Source organism: Myiozetetes cayanensis, unplaced genomic scaffold (assembly GCF_022539395.1).
Source record: "Myiozetetes cayanensis isolate MyiCay16 unplaced genomic scaffold, myiCay2020 scf1, whole genome shotgun sequence".
In the NCBI taxonomy this organism is placed as follows: domain Eukaryota; kingdom Metazoa; phylum Chordata; class Aves; order Passeriformes; family Tyrannidae; genus Myiozetetes; species Myiozetetes cayanensis.
The window spans coordinates 2963058-2989621 of NW_026086604.1; the positions used below are offsets into that span (position 1 = coordinate 2963058).

General features: G+C 41.5%; 1 protein-coding gene and 1 long non-coding RNA gene across 3 annotated transcripts in view; one reads left to right on the top strand and one right to left on the bottom strand.

The window, feature by feature from the left end:
* The window catches only part of AGO2 (argonaute RISC catalytic component 2), a 43953-nt gene extending 21782 nt beyond the window's left edge, over positions 1 to 22171 (top strand). Inside the window, exons 4-19 of one of the 2 annotated variants that reach the window (XM_050311176.1) lie at positions 3127 to 3311; positions 4588 to 4724; positions 4870 to 5004; positions 6195 to 6282; positions 6971 to 7118; positions 7303 to 7422; positions 7546 to 7668; positions 8539 to 8672; positions 10848 to 11032; positions 13039 to 13198; positions 15280 to 15370; positions 16464 to 16658; positions 17747 to 17881; positions 18627 to 18728; positions 19139 to 19338; positions 19689 to 22171. In XM_050311176.1, the coding sequence (XP_050167133.1) occupies positions 3127 to 3311; positions 4588 to 4724; positions 4870 to 5004; positions 6195 to 6282; positions 6971 to 7118; positions 7303 to 7422; positions 7546 to 7668; positions 8539 to 8672; positions 10848 to 11032; positions 13039 to 13198; positions 15280 to 15370; positions 16464 to 16658; positions 17747 to 17881; positions 18627 to 18728; positions 19139 to 19338; positions 19689 to 19797 (2247 nt within the window). In that variant the 3' untranslated portion in view covers positions 19798 to 22171. The remainder of the gene's footprint in view (positions 1 to 3126; positions 3312 to 4587; positions 4725 to 4869; positions 5005 to 6194; positions 6283 to 6970; positions 7119 to 7302; positions 7423 to 7545; positions 7669 to 8538; positions 8673 to 10847; positions 11033 to 13038; positions 13199 to 15279; positions 15371 to 16463; positions 16659 to 17746; positions 17882 to 18626; positions 18729 to 19138; positions 19339 to 19688) is intronic. The other variant, XM_050311185.1, reaches the window with a different exon arrangement.
* An 11-nt stretch (positions 22172 to 22182) lies between these two features.
* Positions 22183 to 23319, bottom strand: LOC126637748 (uncharacterized). The gene is made up of 2 exons (XR_007628420.1): positions 22827 to 23319; positions 22183 to 22490 (listed from the first exon to the last, which is right to left on the bottom strand). It is a non-coding gene; the product is annotated as an uncharacterized LOC126637748 (long non-coding RNA).
* Between the last annotated feature and the right edge of the window lie 3245 nt (positions 23320 to 26564).

Here is a 26564-nt window from a genome sequence, read left to right on the forward strand (position 1 = left end):
TGCAGTATGCTTTGGTGGAGGAAGAACTGGTGTTAAACAGAGGGCTGACACCAAATTGCCAATTTTTTTCCCCCTCCTGTTGCTCTTTAGCTTAGTTAATACACTCTCTCCTCTTCTCTTGTTGGTAGTTGTTGTTCTGGCCTTGGTTTTTTTGGTCCTTGCTGACAGCTCTGCTTCTTTTATAACTTTTTCTGTTATATAAATACTCTTCTGCTTGGCTTTCCTGGTTATCAAACCTGCTTTCAGTCCTTCCTTATTGTATCTTATTTTCACTCTTCAGTTTCTTCATTTCTTTAGACCTTTCAGAACAAATACAGATTATGTAAATATTAACATGATATTTTCTTAGTTTTTTACTTGTACACATTGAGAATAAAGACATGTACAGGACAGTGTCAAGGTAGGAAGATATTTAATAGTCTCCTCTTTGTTCGTAGGGTCGAACAGCAAACCCAGGTCACCTCCAGCAGCAGCTTTGTACTCAATTTCTGCATTACTTGTGTATCTCTCTAAAATGTCCTTCTGCAATTAAAAGCTAGAATTTAATTTTAACTGAGCTGGAGAGTTTGCTCACCTAGCAAGATTCGAGAGCAACTGATAGATCTTAACCTACATCTTAATTAGTCTTTAATTAGAAAAACCGTAATGATGAATGAACTGTTCAGAGGGGGTTGACACAGAAATCCTGCTGCTCTTCCCTTTTCCAGAAGGAAAGTGTCCTTAGTCCTGTCCATGGCCACAAACTCACTCCTCTGTCTGTCTGTTTGAAGTACTGCTGAGAACTCTGTACGTGGCAGAAGAAGAGCTCTTTCCTACATCCATCCTACATCCTTCCAAACAAGTCCATGGCAGATGGGCAACCAAATACTGGAATGGGAACTGCTCATCTGCTTTCCCCTGAATCCCTGGAAAGGAAAGGTTCTCTTGGATTAGTGGAGAAAAGGTATCTTGTATGCTCAAAACATGATAAAATAATCATGTAACGTTGCATATATTTTACACAGAAGAAAGAGTACTAAGAATTCCCCAGAAACACATGGTCAGGTTTAGTTATTATTATTTTTAAACAGTGCTATTCTGAGTTGTATTAGTAATTCAGGCCACATCAGCTTCAAGACCTACTCTTTTTAAGAATGGCTTTAAAATTTTTCTGTAGGCTTAATGAATTTTTTCATCCTCACAGTAAAATCCCTTTCATTTAGTTCTTTTAACTGCAAAATTATGTTAACTGTCTTGCAGTTTAGCAGTGGGTTTAGCAGGTAGCAGGTTACTGACTGAGATTGTAATTTTTTTTTATTATTCGGTGATAGATTATAAATCAAACATTACATTTTGCTGTAGGGTTTATCCCTAATAATTAAGGGCATAGTAAAATTGCCATTTAAAATTATTTTGTCTTTAAATTTTTTTTTTTAACTCTGTCAAACATAAATGTGTTCATTTGTCCTTAAAAATATAGGGTGGGATAAATAAAATATTACTGAAAGTAAAATCCTTTTTTTAGGTTGAGGGTACCAACAGTTGTTAATAGTCAGATTAGTTGTGTATTGGGAATAAGTATAGGATGGTTTGAGTTGGAAGGGACCTTAAAGGTGATCTCATTCCAACCCCCTGCCATTGCAGGGCCACCTTCCACTACACCAAGTTGCTCAAGCAGAAATTATAAAACTTGATTTGGAGGAGAGAGGTTTGAAGGAAAATGCATCTCACAGCGACAGACTCTTCCATCTGCTGTAAATGAGATCCAAGTTGAGGACCTTTTCATGGTGTGATGGGAAAAAAAGGCTTCATGGAGAGCTTCCAACCTGTGTGAGCTGAAAACCTGTCCCTGTGTTTGCACAGATTTGAGCTGAGCTGACCTCCTGGGCCAGATTCACCCCGGTGACCCCATGATTAGACTCCCGTTCTCGTTGCATTCCCACAGCAGCTCCTTCCTCTGCTGGGATCTCCTGGGGAATGACGTTTGTGCTAGAGGAGAGCTGCAGCTGTAAGAGTCATTTTGTGTGCCTACTATAGATGGTCAACTCATTTTTGGGGCACAGGAGAAAGGCTTGTTATTTGTGTTTTATCTTTCCTTCCTGTTTTTGGGCAGAAGACTCGAACTGTCTCGAGAGAGCAGATGCTGGCAGCTCCTGGTTTGCTGGTACCCACCTATTATTTTTGCTGGCCCACTAATTGCAGTTTGTCTGTTAAGTGGATGCCTTTTGTATTTAAATTGCAAGCTCCCTAGGACAGGAAAATACAACGTTTTTTGTTTGTATCCAGCACAGAGGATACTCTGATCTTGTTATTTCTTGTAGTCACTCCCACAACTGCTAATCATTTCAGACAAGCCTTAATTTTAGTCGGCTTAAGAACTTTGGTGCTCAGACTTTCTTTAAGAAAGAGGAGAAATCAGCATTAGAAATAATTACAAGTGATTAGATGAACTAATTTACCATTATGTAGTTTGTCAGTGATTTTTTAGACAAAAAATTCAAAGTAGGCATAAGTAGGCATCATTAGTACTTGGGGGTCACCATATATTCTTTCTTTGGTATTTAAAAATAAGAGGTTTTTGGCTTGGTGGGGTTTTCTGGGTTTTTTGTTTTGTTGAGGGGGTTGGTATTTGGTTTTTCAATCTCTGTTTTAAAGCTCCTGTCTTCTCTTGTTTGAACTGTGTCTACAGTGATAGTGTATCAAGCACTCTGGTGCTCTAGAGAGCAAATACCAGAAATTCATGAGTCTTGGCAGGTGGTGACAGCCCATGTTTTATTTTGGGCGTGCAGGAGCTGACATGAGCAGTGATGCATCGGGACGTGGTGGGGATCTGAAATCAGGTTATGGGATCTTCACCGAGACCTCCCAGCTGATAAAAGTGCTCCCAAATTACGGTGTTGCCTGGCAGAGGGAGATAGCTGCCAGCTGGGCAGCACTCCAGGTTTCTGAAATACACCTTTGGGAAGATCTCAGCTGCAAAAAGAGAGGCTGTACCTAATGTGTGTTGTTGCTTTATCATTGCTTTTTGTCTCCTCCCGTGCTTTATAGGGCCATTCAGAGGATTCCATCGTCCCTTCCGAGCCCCTTCCATCCTCCCCCCCACTTTCAATGGAAAGAATCATCTTGGTTTGTTGTTTGGCATTGTTGCAGGTGGAGCTGGAGGTCACGCTGCCAGGAGAAGGAAAGGACAGAATATTTAAGGTGGCTATAAAGTGGATGTCCTGTGTGAGTTTGCAGGCTTTACATGATGCTCTTTCTGGCCGGCTGCCCAGTGTCCCGTTTGAGACCATCCAGGCACTGGATGTAGTGATGAGGCACTTGCCTTCCATGAGGTGAGGGGAAGACCTTGACGTGGTTTAGGTGTTATTTGAATTGCTTTGGTGGCTTTTTTTGGGTAGGATGTGCTTTCATAGCTCAAGCACAGCGGATGGCGGGCTCAGGCAAGGGGCAACACGGTGCTTTTCGCTCATCCGGTGGGATTAGGAGCCTCCAGCCTGGGACACAAGACCCTTCCCCCAGTGCTCTGGCTCCCTGTTTGTGTGCTTTCAGCTCAGGGCTGTCCTGCCATCTCTCTCTTTTCCCTGTAGAAGCTCTCCCCGAGTACTTGGAGGTTGGTAGAGGTGGAAGGGTGGTTTTAAACCAGCTTGTTACCCCGTTCCTCCGTGTTCTTGGGCAGATGTTCACTGCCAGTTCTGTATAAAGGATACAGTGCTGGGGGGGGACACATTAATGTCACCCTATATGGCTCTTTTTATAGAAAAGAAAATCTGAGAAACTACTTGATTTCTTTTATTTTCCAAATAAGTGGGATCTACAGCGTTTTCAGTCACACCCAAGAGATTCTGAACTTAATTCTGCTGCCACGAAACAAGTCACTCAAGACCACTGTGCAAATTATATTTGATTGGAAAATAAATTTTAGTAGGGCTGAACTTCTACATTTTGAAGGGCTAAACAGGGAATATGAGTTACATTTATGCGAATTACTTTAAATAGCCTTATAGTATGTTGACTTTATCCTCATATTATGGATTAAAAGAAGTAAAATTACTTTAATCATCTTTAATCACAGAAAGCAGCCCATACTGTCAGATGGCTTTGTTCAGAGGAACATACTGGCTCTGGATATGATTAGTTGGCTATTCAGTGTGCAGTACTTAATTATCAAGAGGAAAGATATATCAGAAATATTTATTAGATCACTTGTTTACCCACACACAATGTCTGCTGTATTTCAGAGTAGGCACGAGTAAGGGGAGAGATTGTTGCATTGGTGTTTTAACAGCAGAGATGTTTAATTCTTTTCTTACTGAAGCGCTGCTGAATTTTTAATAGAATGCAAATAAAAATGCTTTTTGTCTGAATTAGTAGATATATTGAAGAGTACACCAAAAATAAAGTTAAACAAACTTGAGTAGTGGCCAATTTCTTCCTTTAACAAGCTGGATTTTGAGAGGTGTAACCTGAGTCCTGCCAGGAATCTCAGATTATTGGTAGTTTGAATCTCTGACATTTCTGTGGTTTTGTGAACAGGAGTTTGCATTACTTGTGGCTTTATTGCAATTTTTGCTTTAGTTTCCTGATTTGCATTTCTTTGCTTTATTGCAGGTATACTCCCGTGGGGAGATCTTTTTTTACAGCATCAGAAGGGTGCTCAAATCCTTTGGGTGGTGGCAGGGAAGTTTGGTTTGGCTTCCATCAGTCAGTCAGACCTTCATTATGGAAAATGATGTTAAATATTGATGGTAGGTGCTACAAAATAATGTATTGTTTCTACTTTCTCTCTAATAGAAAGGCAAAAATTCAGTTCCATTTGTTGGATTTCTTAAAAATGTTCTTAAAAATTTCCTGTGTATTATTGTAACACACCATTAATGTTTTTGTCTGCAGTGTCTGCAACTGCATTTTACAAAGCACAGCCAGTGATCGAGTTTGTATGTGAAGTTCTGGACTTCAAAAGTATTGAAGAACAACAAAAACCTCTGACAGATTCCCAAAGGGTAAAGTTTACCAAAGAAATAAAAGGTAATAAATTATGTGAAACTGCTTTATTCTGACTGATGTGTTGCCACTACATGTGCAAAATACTTTCTATATCAATCGCTGTGTTTGGAGACAAAAGTTTAATATTTTTCACTTTTGAAACACATCAGTAGTGCCAGTCCCAGTTCCATGAGAAAGATACTTCAGTTCCTAATCTGGTGATTTCTAAATATTTACAAATATTGGGATTTCATGTTTTTTTAATTACCCAATGCCTAATTTTTCCAATTGCTGATGTTGGGATTTTCATATTCCAGTTCCACTCAACAGTACAATTCCAACTCCAGTTACTGATATCAGGATTTTTATATTCCAGATTTTACTAATAATTAACAATATGGTTTTTGCATGCTTAGGTATACTTAATGCATACACTCTCCTGGAAGTAAATTGCAGTTATTCTGGTGTATAGTGACTGAATCAAAGAGTCCAGGAGGAAGAAATCTTACTGGTTTTGTTCACTCAAGGTTTCTTCTGGAAAATGGAGATCCTTCTTCCTGATATTCTTGGCAGAAAGAAAACAAGTTAAAATAGAAAAACTCCATAAATTGTATCCTGCACCTTCCTTTCTTGTTTCCATAAAATGCACACAAAATTATCTTTGCCCAGATAGAAGTTAGCACGAAAGATATAAATAAATCTGGAGTTTGTGTTGGTTGTAAATGTTCTGGAAAAAAATATCAGGCACCAAACTGCTTCATTCCACAGGCTCCTGGAGGCTGTTTGGGTGTGTTTTCTTCCCCACTCTCGATTCATTAGTTCAGGGTTGGCTGCAATAGTTGGAGGTCTCACAGGCATTGTATGTTTAGACAAAAAGTATAAACAAGGCTTTGTGTTTCAAGGAGGTTGTGTGCCCTTTCTGTCCTTCCCCCATCCTGGATTTCCCTGGAGGTACAGAACTGGAGTTCACAGAATGTGTTCAGCGTCATCTGTGAACTCCTGGGGCTGTGGGGTCTCATCTTGTCTCCAAAGTTCTGTGTTGAACTTCGGCTGAAGCTCAGGGGCTCTGAATTTTAAGGCTGTAAATTGCTGGGTTTGAGTTCTCCCGGTGATACCCTTTGGTGCTAAATAGTGAGTGTCTTCACTGCACAGTTGAAGTGCTCTCGTGTAGCAGTTTAGGGGCTGACACCTTGATTTCGAAGAGGTGGTGATTGGTGTTTTCCTATTTTTAGGTCTAAAGGTGGAGATAACACACTGTGGACAAATGAAAAGGAAGTACAGAGTGTGCAACGTCACCAGACGACCTGCAAGCCACCAAACGTAAAGGATTTTGCTGCTTTTTAAGCATGTTTGATCTCAAGCTGGAAAAACACCTTGCCTGCACTGCTGACATAGGAGAAGTTGCTTGAAAAATGATGCTTTCTTTGGTTGATAGCCTTAAAATACACCTCAGAATATTTTTCTCAGCTTTGCCGTTCTTTTTTTTCTGTTTTATACTACAATGAATGCCATGGCATTTGAACCAATTTGCTTCATTTTGAATTTGGGGGGGTTTTTTGGTTGGGTGGGGTTTTTTTCCCTTCCTTTCTTTTTTTGGATTTCTTCAACATTGGAAGAACAGGGTGTCCTGTTTGTAGCCTGATGTTTCTCACAACTTTTAAATAGAAGAGTAATGCCAGTTGGGATCAGCTTTCTAATCTTGCTTATTGCCAATCTGTTTTTCCTCTGGAAAAAAAATGTTTCTTTTTAATCACTAACCAGAGATTTGCAGATAACTTGAATATGGAGGTATTGATTCCCATTTTTAAGGAATTAATATAAGAAACAAAACTGATAGCAGCTTTTTACAAGAAGGTAACTGATGGTATCTAAATCTGATATTTCATTGTTCGGGCTTTGTTTCGTGCTCTTTCAGTAAGCTTAACTTGTGCCAAGAAGTGTATTGAGGAACTGTGGGAAAGTATTTTGCATGAAGTAACAGCCTCTTTTCATATTTGCTTTCCAACAGATTCCCACTTCAGCAGGAGAATGGACAAACCGTTGAATGCACTGTAGCTCAGTATTTCAAGGACAGGCATAAATTAGTTTTACGCTATCCTCACCTTCCATGTTTACAAGTTGGACAGGAGCAGAAACACACATACCTTCCTCTGGAGGCAAGTAAAATCATGGATAATGCTGTATTCCAGGACTGGGGGAAAGGGGTGAGAGGGAAAAAGGTTCAAATGTAGACAAACTGCTTTTTGAGTGGCCAGCATGAGGAATTCCGTAGCACAGCAGCAAACCAAAAAAACAGTTGCATTTTGTTTTTTAATTTTCTTTCCGTGGTGGATATTTTAGGTGTGCAACATAGTGGCAGGACAAAGATGCATAAAGAAACTCACTGACAATCAAACTTCCACTATGATTCGAGCCACTGCCAGATCAGCACCGGACCGTCAAGAGGAGATCAGCAAGTTGGTGAGTGCTGTGTCAAACATGAGTGAGGCGTTGGGGTGAACTCAATTTTGCCTACCTTTGGCAGGTACTGAATGTGTTCATGCCCTGCCCACAGGTTTTTTATCCCATTTTTTTGAATTCCAGATGCGGAGTGCAAGCTTTAACACCGACCCTTACGTTCGGGAGTTCGGGATAATGGTCAAAGATGAAATGACGGATGTGACCGGCAGAGTCCTCCAGCCTCCCTCAATCCTCTATGGAGGCAGGGTATGTCCAGGGGATGCTGTACCCAAGGCATACATGCCAGTCAGTGATGGCTTCCAGCACCAGCTGGGATATCTTCTGTAATATGGCTGTTTTAAATTAATTATGGGGTAAAGTTGTCCCAGGTGTAATGTTTAGAATTTACATTTAGGTTCTCGAAGTCCTTAAATGTAATGGCTGTGTTGCATCTCCCTCAGTTGCTTCCTTATTTCTGAAAGCAGAGCTGGGTTAAAATGTGTCTATTTAAACTCAGAAGGGTGGTTGGGCACTGAACAGGCTCCCCAGGGAAGGGGTCACAGCACCAAACCTGACAGAGTTCAGGAAGTGTTTGGACAATGCTCTCAGTCACATGGTGGGATTAATGGGGTTGTCCTGTGCAGGGCCAGGAGTTGGACTGGATGATCCTTGTAAGTCCCTTCCAGCTCAGGGTATTCCATGATTCACTATTTACCAGTACTTAGTGATGTGCAAAATATTCACTGTACTTAAATTAGGTCCCTCTTGGCAAGTTCACTGAGCAGTTGTAAAGTGCCACTGTAGAAATGTGGGTTCCTGTTAACGTTCCATACCAGGCGTGAATCCGACTTACTCTCCGTGTTTAATTTCCATCTGCTGCTGAGTTATACAACCATAGGAAATGATCAACAATAAAAATGAGCAATGTGAGCTTTATTTTTCACGTGTTAGGAAGCTGTCTTGCTCCAATGATAGAATGATTGTTATAGGATGGGTATTTGCACAGGGGAGAGAAAGATCTGAGAGTGCAAATCACTTGCCAGTTGGAGGGAACCAGAAGCATAACTACTTTTTATTTATTTAGCATGAATCAAGTTTTGCCTTATTGTTTCATTTTCTTTTTCCTTCCACTTCCAGAATAAAGCAATTGCTACACCAGTACAAGGAGTCTGGGACATGAGGAATAAACAGTTTCACACTGGAATTGAAATAAAGGTCTGGGCCATCGCGTGCTTTGCTCCCCAGCGCCAGTGCACTGAAGTTCATCTGAAGTAAGATGGTCATTTTATTACTTATTATGGATGGAAGTGTCATGATTTCACTTACTCATTTAGAATATGTATTTTGTTAAATTGTTTAACATATGGCAGTACATCTTTAACAGTGCTTTTGAAGTTCTGTCTCTCTTTGAGCGATGCCAGTATGATTTCAATGCCAGCATCAGGAAATCCTGCAATTCAGACTTAACAAAAGCCATTTATGCTCTATGGCAAGTTTCTGACCAGGGATGGGTGTTTGTCAAGAGTGAAAGCTAACATGTATGTTCTGTTGGGTTCTATTCCTGGTTGGAATAGCTTTATTTGTGCAGAACTTATGTAAAAGGAAAATTAAAAAGCAATCCAACTTTTGTCTAAAGCTTTTTCCCCTTTAGAGTTCCTGGAATGTGCAAGTTGCTGTATTTGCCAGATGAGTAGCACTAGTTGTTTTGTTGACTGTGAGCATTTGTATGAAACCTCCAGATTTGGTTTCTTCATCTTTGGGTGGAATATGATAGTTGAAATAGTGTTTTTAAAAGTGACATCTACCATCTTGGATCAGGGAAAGTGTGCAGGCCTGGGTGGGTGTCTGGTTCCTTCTTTCACACACAGCTGCTTTCCCTTCATGCATGGGCAAGTGCTGCTTTTAGAGCTGCCCTGGCAGGTGACTCACCTTCTTGCTGGGAGGTGAGTGCAGGGCACTGACTGCTCATACCAGTGGTGTTGCCATAGCAGGGTTCTTTCAGATGATTTGCCAGATAGCTTGGGAATTTTTCCCTGACAAGTGATGAGCAAAGGGTGGGAATTTTACTTTTTACTGCCCATTGTGTAAGGGAGGGACTTGTTCTCTCCAGACACATGGCAGGAACGAGGCTACCATGGAATTTTCCCTTCAGTTCTGTTTCTTCCAGTGGAAATGCTGCATAAGTGATTCAGTTTTGAGAAATAGGTAGAATTCTTTCAACATAGTGAACCAAAATGAAATTATTTGATGGTTTAGATGGAGATGGTCCTTACCAGGAGCGGACATTTCTCCATGCAGGGAATATGGCTGTGTCCAGTTTCATCTTGTGGGCTCTTGTTACAACTTATTGAGGAAGTTGGAACTCAAATGCTGTAGATCAGTCAGAGTAAACCTTTAAATTCCCTAAAGGTGTTCAAAACCATCCTGCTTTACCTCTTGGGAACAGACAGAAAACCTTAGACACCGTACTTCCAGATGGACTTCCAAAACAGCTCAGGTTTTGAACCATGAGACTTGAATGTTACAACCACAGAATGATTTGAGTTGGAAGGGAGAGTAAATCTCTTCTTGTTCCACCTCCTTGCCAGGGGCAGGGACACCTTCCACTAGACCAGGTTGCTCCAAGCCCCATCCAGCCTGGCCTTGGACACTTCCAGGGACAGGGAGATGTTCTACCACTGACTCTGCTGTAGTGGTGTCTATTTTTCCAGGGGAGATGTTTAATGTGCCCATTTTCTGCCAGGAGCCCCAGGCTGCAGGGCTGGAGCTCACACACTGTTATGATTCATGCAAGTGAACAATGGGTTTGGAAGAAACTAAACCTTCACACCCTCTCAGTGGGTGGCACCTTGGCACCCTTTGGTGAAGCAGCTTTTTAGGCACCTGTGGGGGCTTTTATCAGTGAACTTGGGTTGTCTCTATTTCTGACCAGTTCCATCCACTTATATTTGCACTGTCCTTGGAAAAAGGTTTGTCTTCACCTCCAGGATACGCCTTTTCTCTGGTATTTGGAAAGGTTTTGTTGTGCATTATTATTGATGTTTTGATCAGTTCACTGAGACAGTTGCTGGTAACTTCTGTTGGTTGTTTTCCTCACCAAGAAGAAGAAGTCCAGCCCTTTCTGTAGTGTAGTACCACATGGAATTAAAGGTGGAGCAGGCTATCCAAAATGTCATTGTTGCAGTGTTTTTGAAAATAAAGTAGCTTATGCTGTATCTCCTGTAGAAAGGTGAAATCAGGTGGAATTTGCTTTGGAAAGGATGTTTTTATTGATGATGTTATTTATGCAGCATATTTCCTGTTTTTCCTTCCGTGACTATGTAGACAGTTAAAGATGCACTTGGGATAAATTTCCAGGGTTTTGGACCGTTCCATTAAAAATAAGAACAAAAACCAAGATGAGTTTTGCTACCTGAGAATCTGATGTATTTATTTCCATCCTTCAGGTCCTTCACAGAACAACTGAGGAAGATTTCCAGGGATGCTGGAATGCCCATCCAGGGGCAGCCGTGCTTCTGTAAATACGCACAGGGAGCCGACAGCGTGGAGCCCATGTTCAGACACCTCAAGAACACTTACACTGGGCTGCAGCTTGTCGTGGTGATTCTGCCAGGAAAAACACCAGTCTATGGTCAGTAAGTGGAAACTCTGTGTTTCAGTCACAGCTTCGTGTGGTTTTTGGGAAGTGTCCAAATGAGAGAGGTTTAAGTGCTGGTTTAACTGTATAAATTCCGTTCAGGGAACGGGCTGTAAATTAATTTTATTATTCTTCTTGTGCTGCGTGATGTTTCATATTAGGGCCTAATTATTTAAATTATTTTTTTCCTGTGCTTTTAATTCGCTTCTCCACATTCTTCCTGCTGGCTGCATTTGAGATGCAGGAAAGCTAAACCAGGGCTTTGGTGAGACTGATGAAAGTGATACACAGTGGGTTAAAATACTCTTAATCTAACTTGTGTGCTGAAGATTCCAAGTGATTGAAGAAGTAATGACCTCAAGAACTGTGTAGCTTTTGCAACATCTTTGCTTGCTTACACCATCACCCTTTGGCAAAAAAAAAAAATCACAGAAGATGCTGAGTTGGAAGGGACCCACAAGGATCATCGAGTCCAACTCCTAGTCCTGCACAGGACCAGCCCCAGGAGTCAAACCCCGTGCCTGAGAGCATTGTCCAAGTGCTCTTGAACTCAAAATTGTTGAGTGAAGGAGAAGATTTCTGTCTGGTTTTCCTATTATTTCAGTTTTTTAACTCTGGTTGCGAGGATACAGATGCATGGAAGGTGAAAACTCAGGAAGCTAAACTGTTTTTTGGAAACAGAGGGACAATCAGTGCATTTTGCATAGCACACACACACACACAGAGGTTTTAATGTTTCAGATAAATCATGCATTTTGGTTTGAATCTATAGGCAAGACTGCTTGTTTTCCTGTCCTTTTTCCACTTACCTTGCCTAGTTGGAGCAGCATCCACTACTTTTCTCCTGTGGCTTCGTGGAGTCTCTTCTCTAATGGCTCAGATCTACCAAGCAGCTGCAGATTTGTTTTAGCCCATCCCTCACTCTCACCAATTTAACATAGCACAAAAAAACTTTCTGAATTTAACATTATCTCATACAAGGTGAAAGGAGAGATTAAACCAGAAACCTTAAGGAAATAGTACTTTGTTTTCCCCTGAAATTCAGCCTTGCAAAGGAAGTGGCTCATCTCTAATCGGTTCGATAGAAATTCAGTGCAAAATGGCATTTTCACTTTTCCTGCTTGGCATTAAAAGGGATCTCTTTCCTTTACTTAACCACTGAGAGGATGTGGTACCATTCTCATCTGCTTTCCTTGTCATTATCCTTAATTATAGTTATTCTGCCCTCTCTAATCATCTCTCCTTATTTTCTCCCTGTGCTCTTCCCTGCCCTGCATTTCCTATGCCCACAGCCTTGTCTTTTCTCCTCTTCCCACCCTGCTCTTTTCCCTCTCCTGTTACCAGAGTGGGGGTTGCATCTTCTCTGAGCCAGTCTTGGAGCCTGAATTTCCTCCCTGAGTGTAAGAGTCTGGCTCTCTTTTAAAGCCTTTAAGTCTCAGCTCTGTTGTTAACGATAGGATTTGGTTTAACCTTTGGAATTGTACAGTACTTAATGAGGTTTTTTTGGAGTTTTTATGGGCCATCCCTTGCTGAACTGGCCACTTTCTATGCAAGTGATAAACTTGCAGTGGTGAACTGATAAACTGGTTGGCTGAATGTTGCTCAGCACGTTACTGTTGGGTTTGTGTTACTAGACCAGTGTTTAATAATGAAACAAGTGCCCATCATCCTGATATTACTCACATCATTAACTAAAGGTGATGATATGACACTCTAATTCTAAAATAACAATTAAAAAAAATTCTCAGTTAATACATAAGCCAGCAGTGCCTTTAGTTATTCAGTCACTGGGAAGGTGGGGCAGTGCAGAACTGAGGGGAGGTTCAGTGGAGGCTCTGTTGGGTTTTGGGGTTGGGTCCTGCCTTGTTCCTCTAAGCGTGATGATCACTTTGCTACAACTCTAGGTGTAGTTAATTGACACTGAATTCACGTCACCTATGTGGTTTGGTTTGCAATTTGCAAATGTTTTCTGGTTTTTTTTTTTTTCTCCTGTCCTGCAGCGGAGGTGAAGCGCGTTGGCGACACCGTGCTGGGAATGGCCACGCAGTGTGTGCAGATGAAAAACGTCCAAAGAACAACACCTCAAACCCTGTCTAACCTTTGCTTAAAAATAAATGTCAAATTAGGAGGCGTAAATAACATTCTACTGCCACAGGGAAGGTAAGTCATCTTTCCAAGAGGAAGAGGGGATTTGTATTGTGAAGAGAACGTGCATCACACTGAGAGAACTCAGTGCTTTTATCTGCAGTTGTAGCCCTGTAGTTCAAGAGACTCTTCAGAAAAACTCTCTGTTGGCTTCTAAGAAGTAGTCCTGCAAAAGTTATATTCCCCAGACTGGAGAGGAATACTTGTTTCTGTTGGAATTTATAATAAAATATTGTTATCGCAATCTGACCACTGAAGAGCAGTTCAACTTCCACCTCAGTGAAAAATCTGCAATATTCTATTTGCCTTTGACTTTTCAGAAACAGGCAGAGACCCTCTAGAACAGTAGTGCCTTTTCCTTTATAGTTTAATTGTGGTCAAAATTCTTCATTTTATTGTATGTCTTAACTGAGACATTTAAAGAACCAAAAGCTGGGAGCAGAAAACTCAATTGTTTTCCAGGCCCAGTTTGACTTGCAATTTTTTACTTGTATTACATTGATAACTTTTAATTATACTGTGACTATAATTCAGTGAAGTTGTCTGGCTGCTACTGAATTCCATATCTGATGTGTCACTGAAGTCCTGTGTGTAGCTGAGAGGGAGTGAAACAAATGCTATTTGTCAAAAAAAAGAGGGACCCTGCCTTTAACATCCTAAACATTCTCAAATTGAAACTTTTCCCCATTTTTATTAAAAAATCAGTGACAAGAAATTCTGATGGAAGAATGGACAAAACACAGCTTGTTTTTTCTTGCCTGTGTGGGATAGAGAAACCTAATGTAAAGATACATAAAGTTCCTTCAATCAAAATGAACAACTGGGTCTCTACTTCAGTAAAAAGAGGGCATTTTTTTCAATCATTGCATTTCCAAGTTGCAGAGGGAGCTCAGGGAATAACCTGCTGCATCATTCTTGGGAGCCTGGTTCAGAGAAATCAACATTCTGTTCTGCACTGATAAGCAAATTTTTCACTTAAGAGTCTTTAGGCTGGTCAGGAGGCAGCTGCTCAAAAAATAATCCAACAAGTACTTGGGGAAGAAGAAAACACATTATCAAAGGGATGTTTATCTGTGCATATCTTGTTAAACTCTGTGTATTGAACTCAACAGACTCAGCCTGGGTCGTGTGTTTGTTGGAGCCCCTGTTAAAGCCACTGGACTCATCGTGTTGCAGAGTGGGCTTCACAAAGGCACAGTGTGGGGGGATGGTTGGGTTTTGGGTTTGTTTCTCATGAAAATGGAGTTAAGTAAAGGGGGAAAATGGCCCAACTACACACAACACCTTGGCATTCTGTGAAAGTGCAGGTTTGGGGTATTTAAAACAGAACTTGCTAATTATTTTCTGTTGGCTGAGAAAATGGGAATAGAATTGGCATTACATGTTACATTGTTATAATTACCTTCCCATTTCTTTTAGAGAAGGTCTGCAAACAGCCTAATTTACCTCTATAGCCATTTAACCACTCCCCTCCACACCCACATACCCCGAAAAAATTCTGGTGGTGGCTTAAGATTTTCTCTTTTAAAATTGTTTTATTAAGGAATAGAGTTGAAGCTTAAAATTTGCATTGTAATGTTTTGGTGTTCTGCTCTTGGTGCAGTGGATTAATAACTTAAAGGTTTATTTAAAGCTTTGAAGCATACTTTTAAAATAATAATTTTAGTAGCTACAATTTTTGTACTTCTTCACCAACGCAGAAAAAATATTTTTATTCATAGTATCTTTTATATTTTTACAGTCCTTTAATTTTCTCAGGTACCAGTTGGTGCTAAGGGATCAACTTTTATTCTTTTCCATGGTCTGATTAATAAAGGCTCCAATTCTCCAAGTAAAAAAAGAAAAGATATATTTTTAAAGTAATTTGTAATTAAGAGTGGCAATTAGCTGTGCTTTAAAAATCTGCCCAAGTATTTAGCATGAGAACCTTAATCAGGATTTCTAATTACTGCCACAGGACAAGTGATCAACTCTGCTCAAGTGCCAGTTGTCGATGAATTCACTGCAGGAGTACAGAGCGCTGTTTATTGGAGTTTTAATGTGCTTTATTAAGCAGAAATCTTGCTGCTTTGACAAATTTCCTCTCTCTTTGCCAGACCCCCAGTATTCCAGCAGCCTGTCATATTCCTTGGTGCAGATGTAACTCACCCACCAGCTGGAGATGGGAAAAAGCCTTCCATTGCTGCAGTGAGTGAATTGTCCTGATCTTTAACCCCAGCTCTCTCCTGCTGCTCAGCCCTAATGCAGCTTATTGCGTTTCAGTTCACTTGTGGTCCATTGCTTCTGATTGCCTAATGATAGTATTATAAATTATTTTTCTGCAGGAATCTAATGAAACCTCAGAGAGCTCGCTCTGCTGCTAATTACTTAAATGGGTGTATTAGCTTGTAAAATGCCTGAGCTGCTCTCACACAGAGGAGCTTTCCTGGGAGCTGATATTTATCAGCAGCCTGTAATGAGCTGGTGCATGTTTAAATCTGCTTCTTCAGCAGTAAGAAATGTTAAGAATTTCCTCACTGCTGACAGGGAACTAGGCTGGCTCACTTGGGGGTTTTGGGGGCTCAGGCTCCCTGACAACACAGAACGTGCAGTGATCTCTTGGAAATGTGCTCCTGAGTACAGGACACCGTCAAACACCTGTAATGCCTGCTCTGGATTATTTAATAATGAAGATCTTTGGTGATGATACGTGCAATATCATAGCCTGTAGTGCTAAATAAACAAATACCTGTTTTAGAAAGTTATGACACCTGTGTGTCCAGGGAAGACCAGGTGGAGATGGGCTTGGTTCTGGCTCCTAACATATGGAATTTGGGCTTTATTTTCTGTATATTTTTAAGGCCAGTGCCACTTTTATGACACATGAATGCTGGTGTTTCATACATAACATATAACATAAATCCATTCCCTTGCTGTGGATACTTCCCAAAAAGGGACTTGGTCTTCCAGAGTTCAAATTCCCGTGCTGCAATCTGAACTAAACCAGTGGTTTCACGATATCAGGGCTCCAAATTGTATTTGATTTTTTTTTAAGTTGTGTGTGGGTGCCAATGGGAAATTAGTGTTCTAGATTTAAAATGACTTTTCCCTTTCAGCGGGGTGTGTTGCCACAGGTGGGCAGAACTCCAAGCTCTTTCCAAGCCCATTTTAGTTTCAGCTACATCTTTGCCAGGTCAACCACTTAGTTTTTGCAAGGCACTGTTTAAAAGGCAGAGCAGTTTTCTTATGAAATACCTCCAACAAACTGCTTTTTGGTTTGAGACTGAGCATTTCTCCCCAGGTTGTGGGAAGCATGGACGCTCATCCCAACCGCTACTGTGCCACTGTTCGGGTCCAGCAGCACCGCCAGGAAATCATCCAGGATTTGGCTGCCATGGTCAGGGAGCTGCTCATCCAGTTCTACAAATCCACCAGATTCAAACCAACCCGCATCATCTTCTACAGGGACGGGGTTTCGGAGGGCCAGTTTCAACAGGTGATGTTTCTCTTTTTGAAATGTGGTTTTCTGGTAGTTAATGCAGTTTGAAACCTTCCCTCTGCAGGTTTGTTGGATTCTAAGCAAGCAGGGCAAGAGAAGGGTTTCCGTATTTTTCATGCGGTTTTTAAAATAATTCTCCCCTTTAAAACAGTTCCCTTTACAAAACTATAAAGTGTAGTTTTTGCACTCAAGTTGTGTTCCACGTCTGTGACAAGATGTATTACTCAGGCTGTGTCACGTGGAATGTGGGCAGTACAGAAAAATGAAGTGTAAACTAATTTTCCTGCTTTTTAAACCAGAATTAATAAATGCTGTATTTTCACGCTGTCACTTTTCATTCATTCCTGATAAAACTCATCAGATACTTTGTTGTATTTATTTTGCAAGGACTTATATTTTATGAAATATTTTTCTATATAATTTAAAGGTATTTACATACATTTTCTTTTCCAGTTTTCGTGTCTAAATTTAAAGATACAGAATTTAGTCACCTTCTCAAAATCCAAGGGGAAGGGAGTAAAGGTCACTTGGTAAACTTGAATGGATAAAATAATCTTTGTATGAATTTTTTTTTCTTTTCAATTACCACTTGTTTTCACTGAATTTTTAATGTATAATTAACCTAAATTGCAAATCACTGCTTTTTGGTTTATTCCACTTCCCTTATTAATGATGCCTGTGGTCCTGAACGAGACTTCACAAAGCTGGGAAAGAGCAGCTGAGCAGTTCTGGATTTTATCCCTTGTACTAGCCTGAAAAATAATTAGTCTGCTGTATATTCAGCAGCCTAATTAAATGTTCATTTGTGTTTGGCAGTTAAAAAGATTTTGACATGCAGCGTATTAGTCTGAGCCTAATGCTTGGAGCTGAACAAATATGGAAGCAGCTCTCGTCTGGCTCAGGAAACTGGTGACCTAATTTGTTCTCATTAAGGGAAAAAATTAAGGTTTGATCCTGAGTGCTTTGACATCTCGTTACTCTGAGTGACAGTGCAAGAAGGAACGTGATAAAGGATCTGTAGGTAAATAAATCTGTGGGACTGCAGTGGTTCACGTTTGTCACACCTCTCTGTGTTTGTGGTTCAGGTGCTGCACCACGAGCTGCTGGCCATCAGGGAGGCTTGCATTAAACTAGAGAAGGATTATCAGCCTGGAATCACATTTATAGTTGTGCAGAAAAGGCATCACACCAGACTCTTCTGCACGGATAAAAACGAACGGGTACGTTCTGCCTGCGACCAGCACGTGTCCAGCAGGCAGCCAAGTCACCTGTTGCTGATGATTTTTGGGACTTTCCATGTGAAGAGGAGACTCCACAAGCCTGGGAGGGAGTTACTGCTGGGAATGGAGAGTTCCTGTTGGGAAATCTCTGCTCACAGATACGGCTTTTCATGTTCCCTTCCCTTCTGTCAGGCTGCTCTGTGGGAGCACTTGAAGCCCACTAGGGTTTCAAGGCAATAATTATTAACTTCCAGTGCTGACATGAAGGTGGTTGTTATATTAATAAATGCTGTGATTACAGTTGTTAAACTGTTTGAAAGTAAAGAGTATTTTTTTAGTTCTGCTTTGAAGAGTGTTTGAGGGAAGAGGCGGCCTGTCTGACAACTGAGGATTGTCCCCTCTCAGTTATAAAGAGGAAAAGTTGCAGAGGAATAACCTGTCCTGGAGTGGGAAGGTGAAGACAATTTGACAAATCAGTTGCAGAAACTCCTTTTGACATTATTCAGAAAACCTGATCTTTTTGGATAATATCTAAGAAGGTTTTGCAGCTTGTCTATTTTTTCCCTCCATAGTAGAGACACTCCAGATTTTCACTTGAACAAAATTTCAGTTTTGCTCGTTCTTCCTTCACATCCTGGCTTTTAATGGATCTTTTTCTTTTGTTTTCCCCTTGCTGTAGAGCTGAAAAGGAAAAAAAACCAACCAACTTTGTGTGCCTTACTGTCTGCATTTTCTGTTCCCACAGGTTGGAAAGAGTGGAAACATTCCAGCTGGTACCACAGTGGACACAAAAATCACCCACCCATCAGAGTTTGACTTCTACCTGTGTAGTCATGCTGGGATTCAGGTAAGGCACTTAGTGTGGAATGGTAACTTTTCAGCTGTTAAAGCACCTTTAGGCATTATTTAAAACATTAGAACATCAAAAACATCAAAAGATCATCTGATGGCTTTTTCTCAGATGTAAGTTTTTCAAAATGAAAGTGCATTTCAATACGACCATTTAATTTCAGTAGCAGGGATGGAATTCTAGAAAACACAGTCCTATCGGAAAAGGGAAAGGGATTAGTGAGATGGGGAGCAAGGAACGAGGTTGTTTGCCTTGCCTTTTAAGGGAGAAATTTGCTGATTTATGTCAAACTGCTCCGTGTGATTTTTAAGGAAGCGGCCGTTCCACTGCGGTTCACCTGCAGAGCTGGAAGTTTACGGAGATGTTTTTGAAAAGCTGATGTCCCTGTGTGTCCTGTGCCCCCTCAGGGAACAAGCAGACCCTCCCATTACCATGTCCTGTGGGATGACAATCGTTTCTCCTCGGATGAGCTGCAGATCCTCACCTACCAGCTGTGTCATACGTACGTACGCTGCACCCGCTCCGTGTCCATCCCTGCACCAGCATATTACGCACACCTGGTGGCCTTCAGAGCCAGGTACCATCTGGTGGATAAAGAGCACGACAGGTGAGTGCAGAGTTTTGGAATTCTTAACAGAATCTGAAAGGAGGCAGGAAGGCAGTGGTCTTGCTAAGTCTGGAATAAGTGGGGTCCTCAGCAGCTTGAGGGCAAATTTTGCTGTTACCACTGAATTGCACTGCTGAAAAGAAGCAGATCTTCCTGCACGTGCTGTTTTCTGTTTCCCAACTTCAGTGGTGCTTCAAGGGTGATGAACTTTTGGCCATTCTGTTCAGAAGAAACAAACGGTACAAAAAACACCTGCGAGGAGAGGCAGAGATTAAACAGGGTTTCTCTTCCCCCTCACCCCCAACCTGTTGTGCTTTGTTCTCCCCCTCCCCCCCCCATTTCTCTTGCAGTGCTGAAGGAAGCCACACTTCTGGCCAGAGCAATGGCAGAGACCACCAAGCACTTGCCAAGGCAGTCCAGGTTCACCAGGACACGCTGCGCACGATGTACTTCGCCTGACGTGTTTTAATGCTCAGCGGCTCCGGATGAGGCACAGTTGGATTCACACGAGACCAGCTGCACTTAGACCAACCCCAGCTCCAGGGACAGCCAGCAATGAGTGACACATCTTAATTCCTTTCTTTTCCCCTTTCCCAAGGAAGCCTTCCGTCCAGAATTTCACACGTGATTACGAACTGCATTCTTGTACCAAACCCCGCTATTGTTGGAAATGTGGTTTGCCAAAAAAAAAAAAAAAAAAATCTCTAAGCTGCTTGGTATAAAACAGACCCATATTTTATAATTAAATCAAGAGCTGCAATCTCAGGGCTTAGGGAAGAAAGAAAAAGACACAAACAAATGAAACAAAAAAAAAAACCAACAACCCGACCCACAAAACTCCTCATTCAGTTTGCTATTCATTGAGTTGCTTTTAATAATTTGGAAAGATCTAATTCATACTAAGGTTTGATGAGCTAAAATGCTGTGAATTAGCTTTTAATGCAAAGCAAAGCATTTTTTTACTATTTATGAAGCCTTGATTATTCTAGATGAATTTACAAAATTTTTATTTTCAAAATAAGAGAGTGACAAAATTCTGGTTTTCAACTGTCTTATAAAGATTATTCTCAGATTATTCTCTGTGTGTCTAAGGGCAAATGTATTTTCTGAAGCTTGTTCTTGAATGTTTTTTATTGTGCTGCATTTGAAAATGTTTTTCATAGGCTAAAGATGAATTTAAAAAAAAAAAAAAAGAATAAACTTGTACCTAAGCTTTTAATAGCTCCAGTTAGATTGGCAAAAGAAAATGTGCCATTTAAAAAACTTGTAAAGATTTTTTTTTTAAGATCATACTGACAGCTAACTCTAGGATTTGTCATACAGGACTGTGACACTTACTTTCCAAAGTCTCTAAAGAATACGGGTCTGTGGTGATAAATACAGTACAATCCTTTTTCACTGTAGTTTGAGTTTAATGTAAATTTTATATATGTTTCACAGTATTAATGTGATAGACTAGATGCTATTATTTATTTTTATTTACTAAGGAGTGCTCATTATACTTCTGTTAACATATCAAGAACGCTTTGAACTTTAGAAAAGTGAAAAACCTTCTCGTGGGGACATTTTACTCTTCAAATGCAAAAAAAAAAAATATGCAATCGAGGTGGTGAGAGGTCAGAGATGGAAAACAGTGTCTGTTGTAGCTTGGGATTTGCAGAAGGGCTTTTCAAACGTGCACACGACACAGCAGGTTTTACCTCTGCGGTTCAGAGACGCACACGAGACCAACACCCTCCGTTCGTTCAAGCACAAGACAATGGTATTTTATTTATAGGCTGAATTTTGGTGCAGCAGGAGCTCCAGCAGGGGAGAGTGGCTCGCTGCAGGTTAGGCAGAAGCCCGAGAATCTATGCAGTAAAGATGAATCTTAGGAAAACTGAAGTTTACTTAGGGAGGGAGGTGAAACTCTCTTCGATATGCGTGAGGGCTGTAGGAAAGGGGAGAGTTTTGCTGTTCTTTGAGAAGCATTAATTACAGCTGATGAGCTCTAGACAGACACTTCTGTTAGTTTGCACACTGGATCCAGAAAAACCATGACACACCTGTATAAACCATTGCACTAATTACAATGCCACAAGCCAGGTTTAGGAGAGAATGGAAAAAGCCCAGAAAACTTGTTTATGCTCACTTGATCTTGCTTGTTTTTCCATAGGAGAACTGAAATAACGTGCTAAAGAGGCAGGTTTGAAAACTTTCGTTCTCTTCCACTGATTGATTTTGCTTTTTTTTCCCTTTTCTCTGAGCAGCTGCTCAGTCTGGTTTGGATACTTTTACCTCTGGCCACTGGGGCGGGTGAGTAGCTTTAACCCACACAGTGCTCTGGGCCCTGGAGCAGATCCACTGCAACCAGTGGCTGTTGGATAAGCCAGAAAATGCCCAACCTTTTGCTGCATAAAGACTTTTAGGTACATAATTTTGTGCAAGTTCTGATCTTCACCTTGTAGCAGTCGTGTTGGTTGTTGGTGTTATTTTTTTTTTTAAGTGAAATGTAAAAAACTATTAATGGAATCATTGTGTTTGTATTATCCTAATTTGGAGATTAGGCTGCTGGGGCAGAGTTGTCTTCTTGGTCGTAGTTATATAAATTCAGATTTAAGCAAATCTTAAGCCAAGCTTAGGGTAGCACTGTCTGTCTTGCTGTGTCCCAGCCAGGTTGTACCTACCTCCCCCCAGGCACCCCTAAACTGCAGAACCTTCCCATGGTGGGTGTTGTTGCACTTCCCTGTGTTTCCCTTGAGAGGTTTCCTATTTCAGTGAAGATTTTAATTTGGCAGAGTTTTATATAAGAATTATTTTTTTATATGAATTGTTCGTAACAAATAGAAAAAAAAAGACCATCCATTTTAAGACACCATTTAGTTTATCTTGCTGTCTGTTACGCAGAGACCTCTTGGATGTGAAATTCATCCCCCTCTTTCCATGCAGATCTGGGATAAATGACTTGTACAGGCGGTCAGATGGGGCGAGGAGGGCAGGATCTGTCTTGACCTCAAATCTCATTTCTGAAGCAGACTGTGGGTCTTCACTGCATCCTGTTCAGGATGTTTTCTTTGTGAGAAAAGGTGTTTTAGGCAGGCCCTTCATCTGAGAGTAACTGTTGTCCGTGCATCTTCTTGGAATTAGCAGAAGTTTTGTGTAGCTTTCCTTCCCTAAGTATGAAGAACTTGGGATGGTTATGTGCATTTCAGGACATTTTTACCTTTTACAGCTCTTTCTAAGCCTCTAATACTGCTAATTCTTTATGCCTTGATGTCTCCCGCCTTTCCCCTCCCACCAGTGATGAATTTCTGAGTAATTTAAAGCATTTTTCTAAAAAAACACTGATTAAGTATATACTTTGAGCAGTACAGCATGCTGGCAGTCCAGCAGCTCTCTTTCTGGGATTATTCTTAATATAAATTACGTATTCAAGAATGTCTCCTGTGAGGAAAAAAAACCCACCTCAAACACCTAAAATCCTGCTATTGTTTTATTTTTTTCCTTACTTCCCACGTGTCTGGTGTAGAACAGCAACATCTCAGGTCAACACAGAGCTCAGCAAGTCTCAGTCTCTCCCAGGTTGGTGCTGTAGCAGTCCCAGCTGAGGTCACAGCTGTAACCACTGTGCAGCTCAGGGCAGCAATAACCAAACGTGTCACCCCCCCCGGGGCACTTGGGGTATTTTCCATTTGTGCGACTCCCACTGCACAACCCCCCAAAAACCAGCGTCAGCAAGGGCAAAACGCTGCCCTTGGGAGGTAAAAAGTTCTATCAGCAGATGTAAAATACTTAAAAGTTTTCACTCTCTTTTTTTTTCCCCCCTGATGTGCAAAATCTAATGCAATAACGAGGTTTGATCGGTGGTGGAAATTTCTGCTCCAGTGGCTCAGTAGAATAACGTATCCAATGCCATCTGTTCCAGCACCCAGGAAACAGCTGAGTTAATCCTTAGGAGAAAATGTCCTGCTGGGAAATGCTGGAAGTAGGTGGATTTGTCTCTGCCTTTATGTGAGTTTGCATTTAAGACAGCCCTATGCAATTTAACACTGTGTGTGTGTGTGTGTGTGTGTGTGTGTGTGTGTGTGTGCACTGACGTACGGAGTGAGGTCACTCGTTTGATCAGAGCTCCTCATTTTGGCTTGGCTTGGTTTTGAATATTTGACTTTGTGAATTACAATCAATGATCTTCCGTGTCCCAGTAGCTTTGGCACATTAATCCCCTTGTTTCTAGATCTGTCAGGTCTGGCTGAGTTTGCTGTTAGGGAAGGCTCTTCTGTCTTAATCTACTGGGGCCGACATGGAAAATTTACAGGAAACCTATGTTTAAAACAAGAAATCATAGAATCATAGAATCATAGAACAGATTGGGTTGGAAAAGACCTCCAAGATCATCAAGTCCAACCCCTGATCCAACTCTAATTACTATATCATGGCACTAAGGGCCATGTCCAATCTCTTTTTAAAAACTTCCAGGGATGGTGAATCCACCACCTCTCTGGGCAGGCCGTTCCAATGCCTGATCACCCTCTCTGTAAAGAATTTCTTCCTAACATCTAACCTAAACTTCCCCTGGCAGAGCTTGAGCCCATGTCCCCTTGTCCTGTTGTTGGTTGCCTGGGAGAAGAGACCAACCCCCACCTGGCTATAACTTCCCTTCAGGTAGTTGAAGAGAGTGATGAGGTCACCTCTAAGCCTTCTCTTCTCTAGACTAAACAACCCCAGCTCCCTCAGCCTCTCCTCATAGGACTTGTGCTCAAGTCCCTTCACCAGCCTGGTTGCTCTTCTCTGGACCCGCTCCAGCACCTCAATATCCTTCCTGAACTGAGGGGCCCAGAGCTGAACACAATACTCAAGGTGCGGCCTCACCAACGCAGAGTACAGGGGAAGGATCACTTCCCTGCTCCTGCTGGCCACACTGTTCCTGATGCAGGCCAGGATGCCATTGGCTTTCTTGGCCACCTGGGCACACTGCTGGCTCATGTTCAGCTTCCTGTCAATCTGAAATCTGTAACAAATACCTTTGATCTCCATCCAGGCCCCCAGGCAGCGTTCCCTGATTGTAAAAGCAAAAAGAAGTTGTGAAGGTTTAGCTTTAATTCTGCCTCCGTCAATAAGTCCTGCAGCCTTTGTCCGTTTGAACAGAATCTTGTTGGAACATTTTCATAACATGAGACAGCTCCACAAGGGTTTTAAAATCTAAACTCTAGGTGTGAAGAGTTTGGAGTTTTGTGTGCCCAAGTTATTTTCTGAAAAGACTGAAGTTTCTAAGGTGCTTCCAAGGTTTTTTTTGTACACGTGCCCCAAGGCTTTTGATGGAGTTGAAGGTTTTGGTCTGAGGGTTCTGTGCTTGCTGCAGCAGCTGATCCCTCAAACACAGGCTGTGTCTCCCCTGTAGGAACCCCCATTTTCCTCATGCCCCTGAATCCAAAATTTAACTGAGAGCAAGGCCAGGAGTAAGGGCTGTGTTGACACCCCCCAGCCAAATTCAGTGGATTGTTGTAGGGATTTTGGTGGACTTGCAGATTGTTTCTTTTTGAGGAAAATGTTGATCATTGGGAGTGAGGACAGATTGGTTCTGCAGGTTCTGCTTATTCAGGACTGCATGAGCTGGGAATGCAGGGCTGGGACCTTTGGAGATCAGAGGGATGTACTCGCTGTGGACTCAGTCAAATAAGCATCTCTGGTGGCATAAATAACCATAAGGGACTTCCTTTTTTTTTTTTTTTTTAGGACATCTTTTAGACATTAAATAAATGAATGTAAGAAGAGTTCTCAGTATTTTTCACACTCGAGACCAGTGTAATTAAAATCACTTGTTTTCCTGTTTTTTTAACCTTCTCCTGCCATAGCATCTCTCTCTGTGTGTGAGTCCTGCCAGTGTGGCTTTCCCCATTCCTAATGTAGGGCAGTCCTTTGTTTTTTACTTTTATATCCATTTGGTAACATGCTCCTTCATGCACACATGCCATCTTTTCTAAGGAAAACTTCAAGTTTAAGGTAATTGCACTGATTTTTTTTTTAAACTCCCTTTTTACTGTAAGACTTCTTTGGTTTTTTGTTTGTTTTTTTTTTTTTTCATCTGCTGTAGCTGTTTGAAAATACTGTAAATAGTGCTCTTACAGCAAATACTGAAGTGCTGGGGATGCCATTCCTGGTTCTGTTTTCTAGAATACTGCCATATTTTACAGTGTTGAGATATGAGCTTTGGGGTTTAAATGTTGTTACGCTTTGTTTGCATCATGGTATCGATTCAAGAAGGGCACAGTTGCTTTATTACAGTGGAAGTATTTAGAGTTTGCCTGAATTTATGAAACATTTCTTCCTTCTCTCCGCTGTGCACGTTTCTCCCACACCCCAGAGATTTTAAGCTCTCAGTGTGCTCGTTCAACATTGCAATGCCAGTTTTGGTGTCGGTGAGATGACTGAAAGCATTAATGCAATATCTGGATTATCAGCTGTAGCTGTCACAGGTTTCCCTTGCTTATTCCAGCACCTGATCCCTGTGTCGTAGAAGCAGGACCATCGTATGTGGCAGAATTAGTGGAATAATAGGGATTTGGGATCCAGGTTAGGGTGTCTTGCTGTCTGATTGGGGAGTGCAGTGGCTGTTTTAGTGCTCTGAGATAAGGAATAGAGTTGGCTCTGGTTGATCTCCCATCCCTCAGCAATTGCCTTTTGCTTCCATGTCCCTCAGGAATGGAGAGACCCCAACTCCAGCCCCGCTGTCCAGAGTTAGGATGCAAACCAGCCTGGTTTTGAGGGTTAATGACTGGAAGGATGCATTCCTGAGGTGGTTTGATCCGAGGGATACGGGGAGGGGGTGCTGTCTGCGTGCCTGGTGTGGCACAGAATCTGTTTGATCCCATTTAGTGTTCCTGTTGCTCTGTCAGAGATGTTTCTTTGCCTGAAGAGTTGAAATGAATGTAATTGCTTGGCCAAATCACTACAGAATGGGTTTGTGACACTCTTTAGATACGAAGCAGGTGCAGTCCAAGCCTACCTCCTGTGTTCCTTCCCAGGTGAATTAATTTAAGTGAATTTACCACTAAGAAGCCAAGACCCCTGTTTGGGCCAGTCACTCAGGAGTTGGACTCTGATCCTTGTGGGTTCCTTCCAACTCAGCTCCCTCCATAACCTTTCCCTTCACTTGAGTTTCTGTACTGTTTTTCCAAATGAAAAATGTTTCTGTACTTCAGCTCTTGGCCAGAAAATGTCAGGTTTTCACTGAAAGTGACATGAAGGTG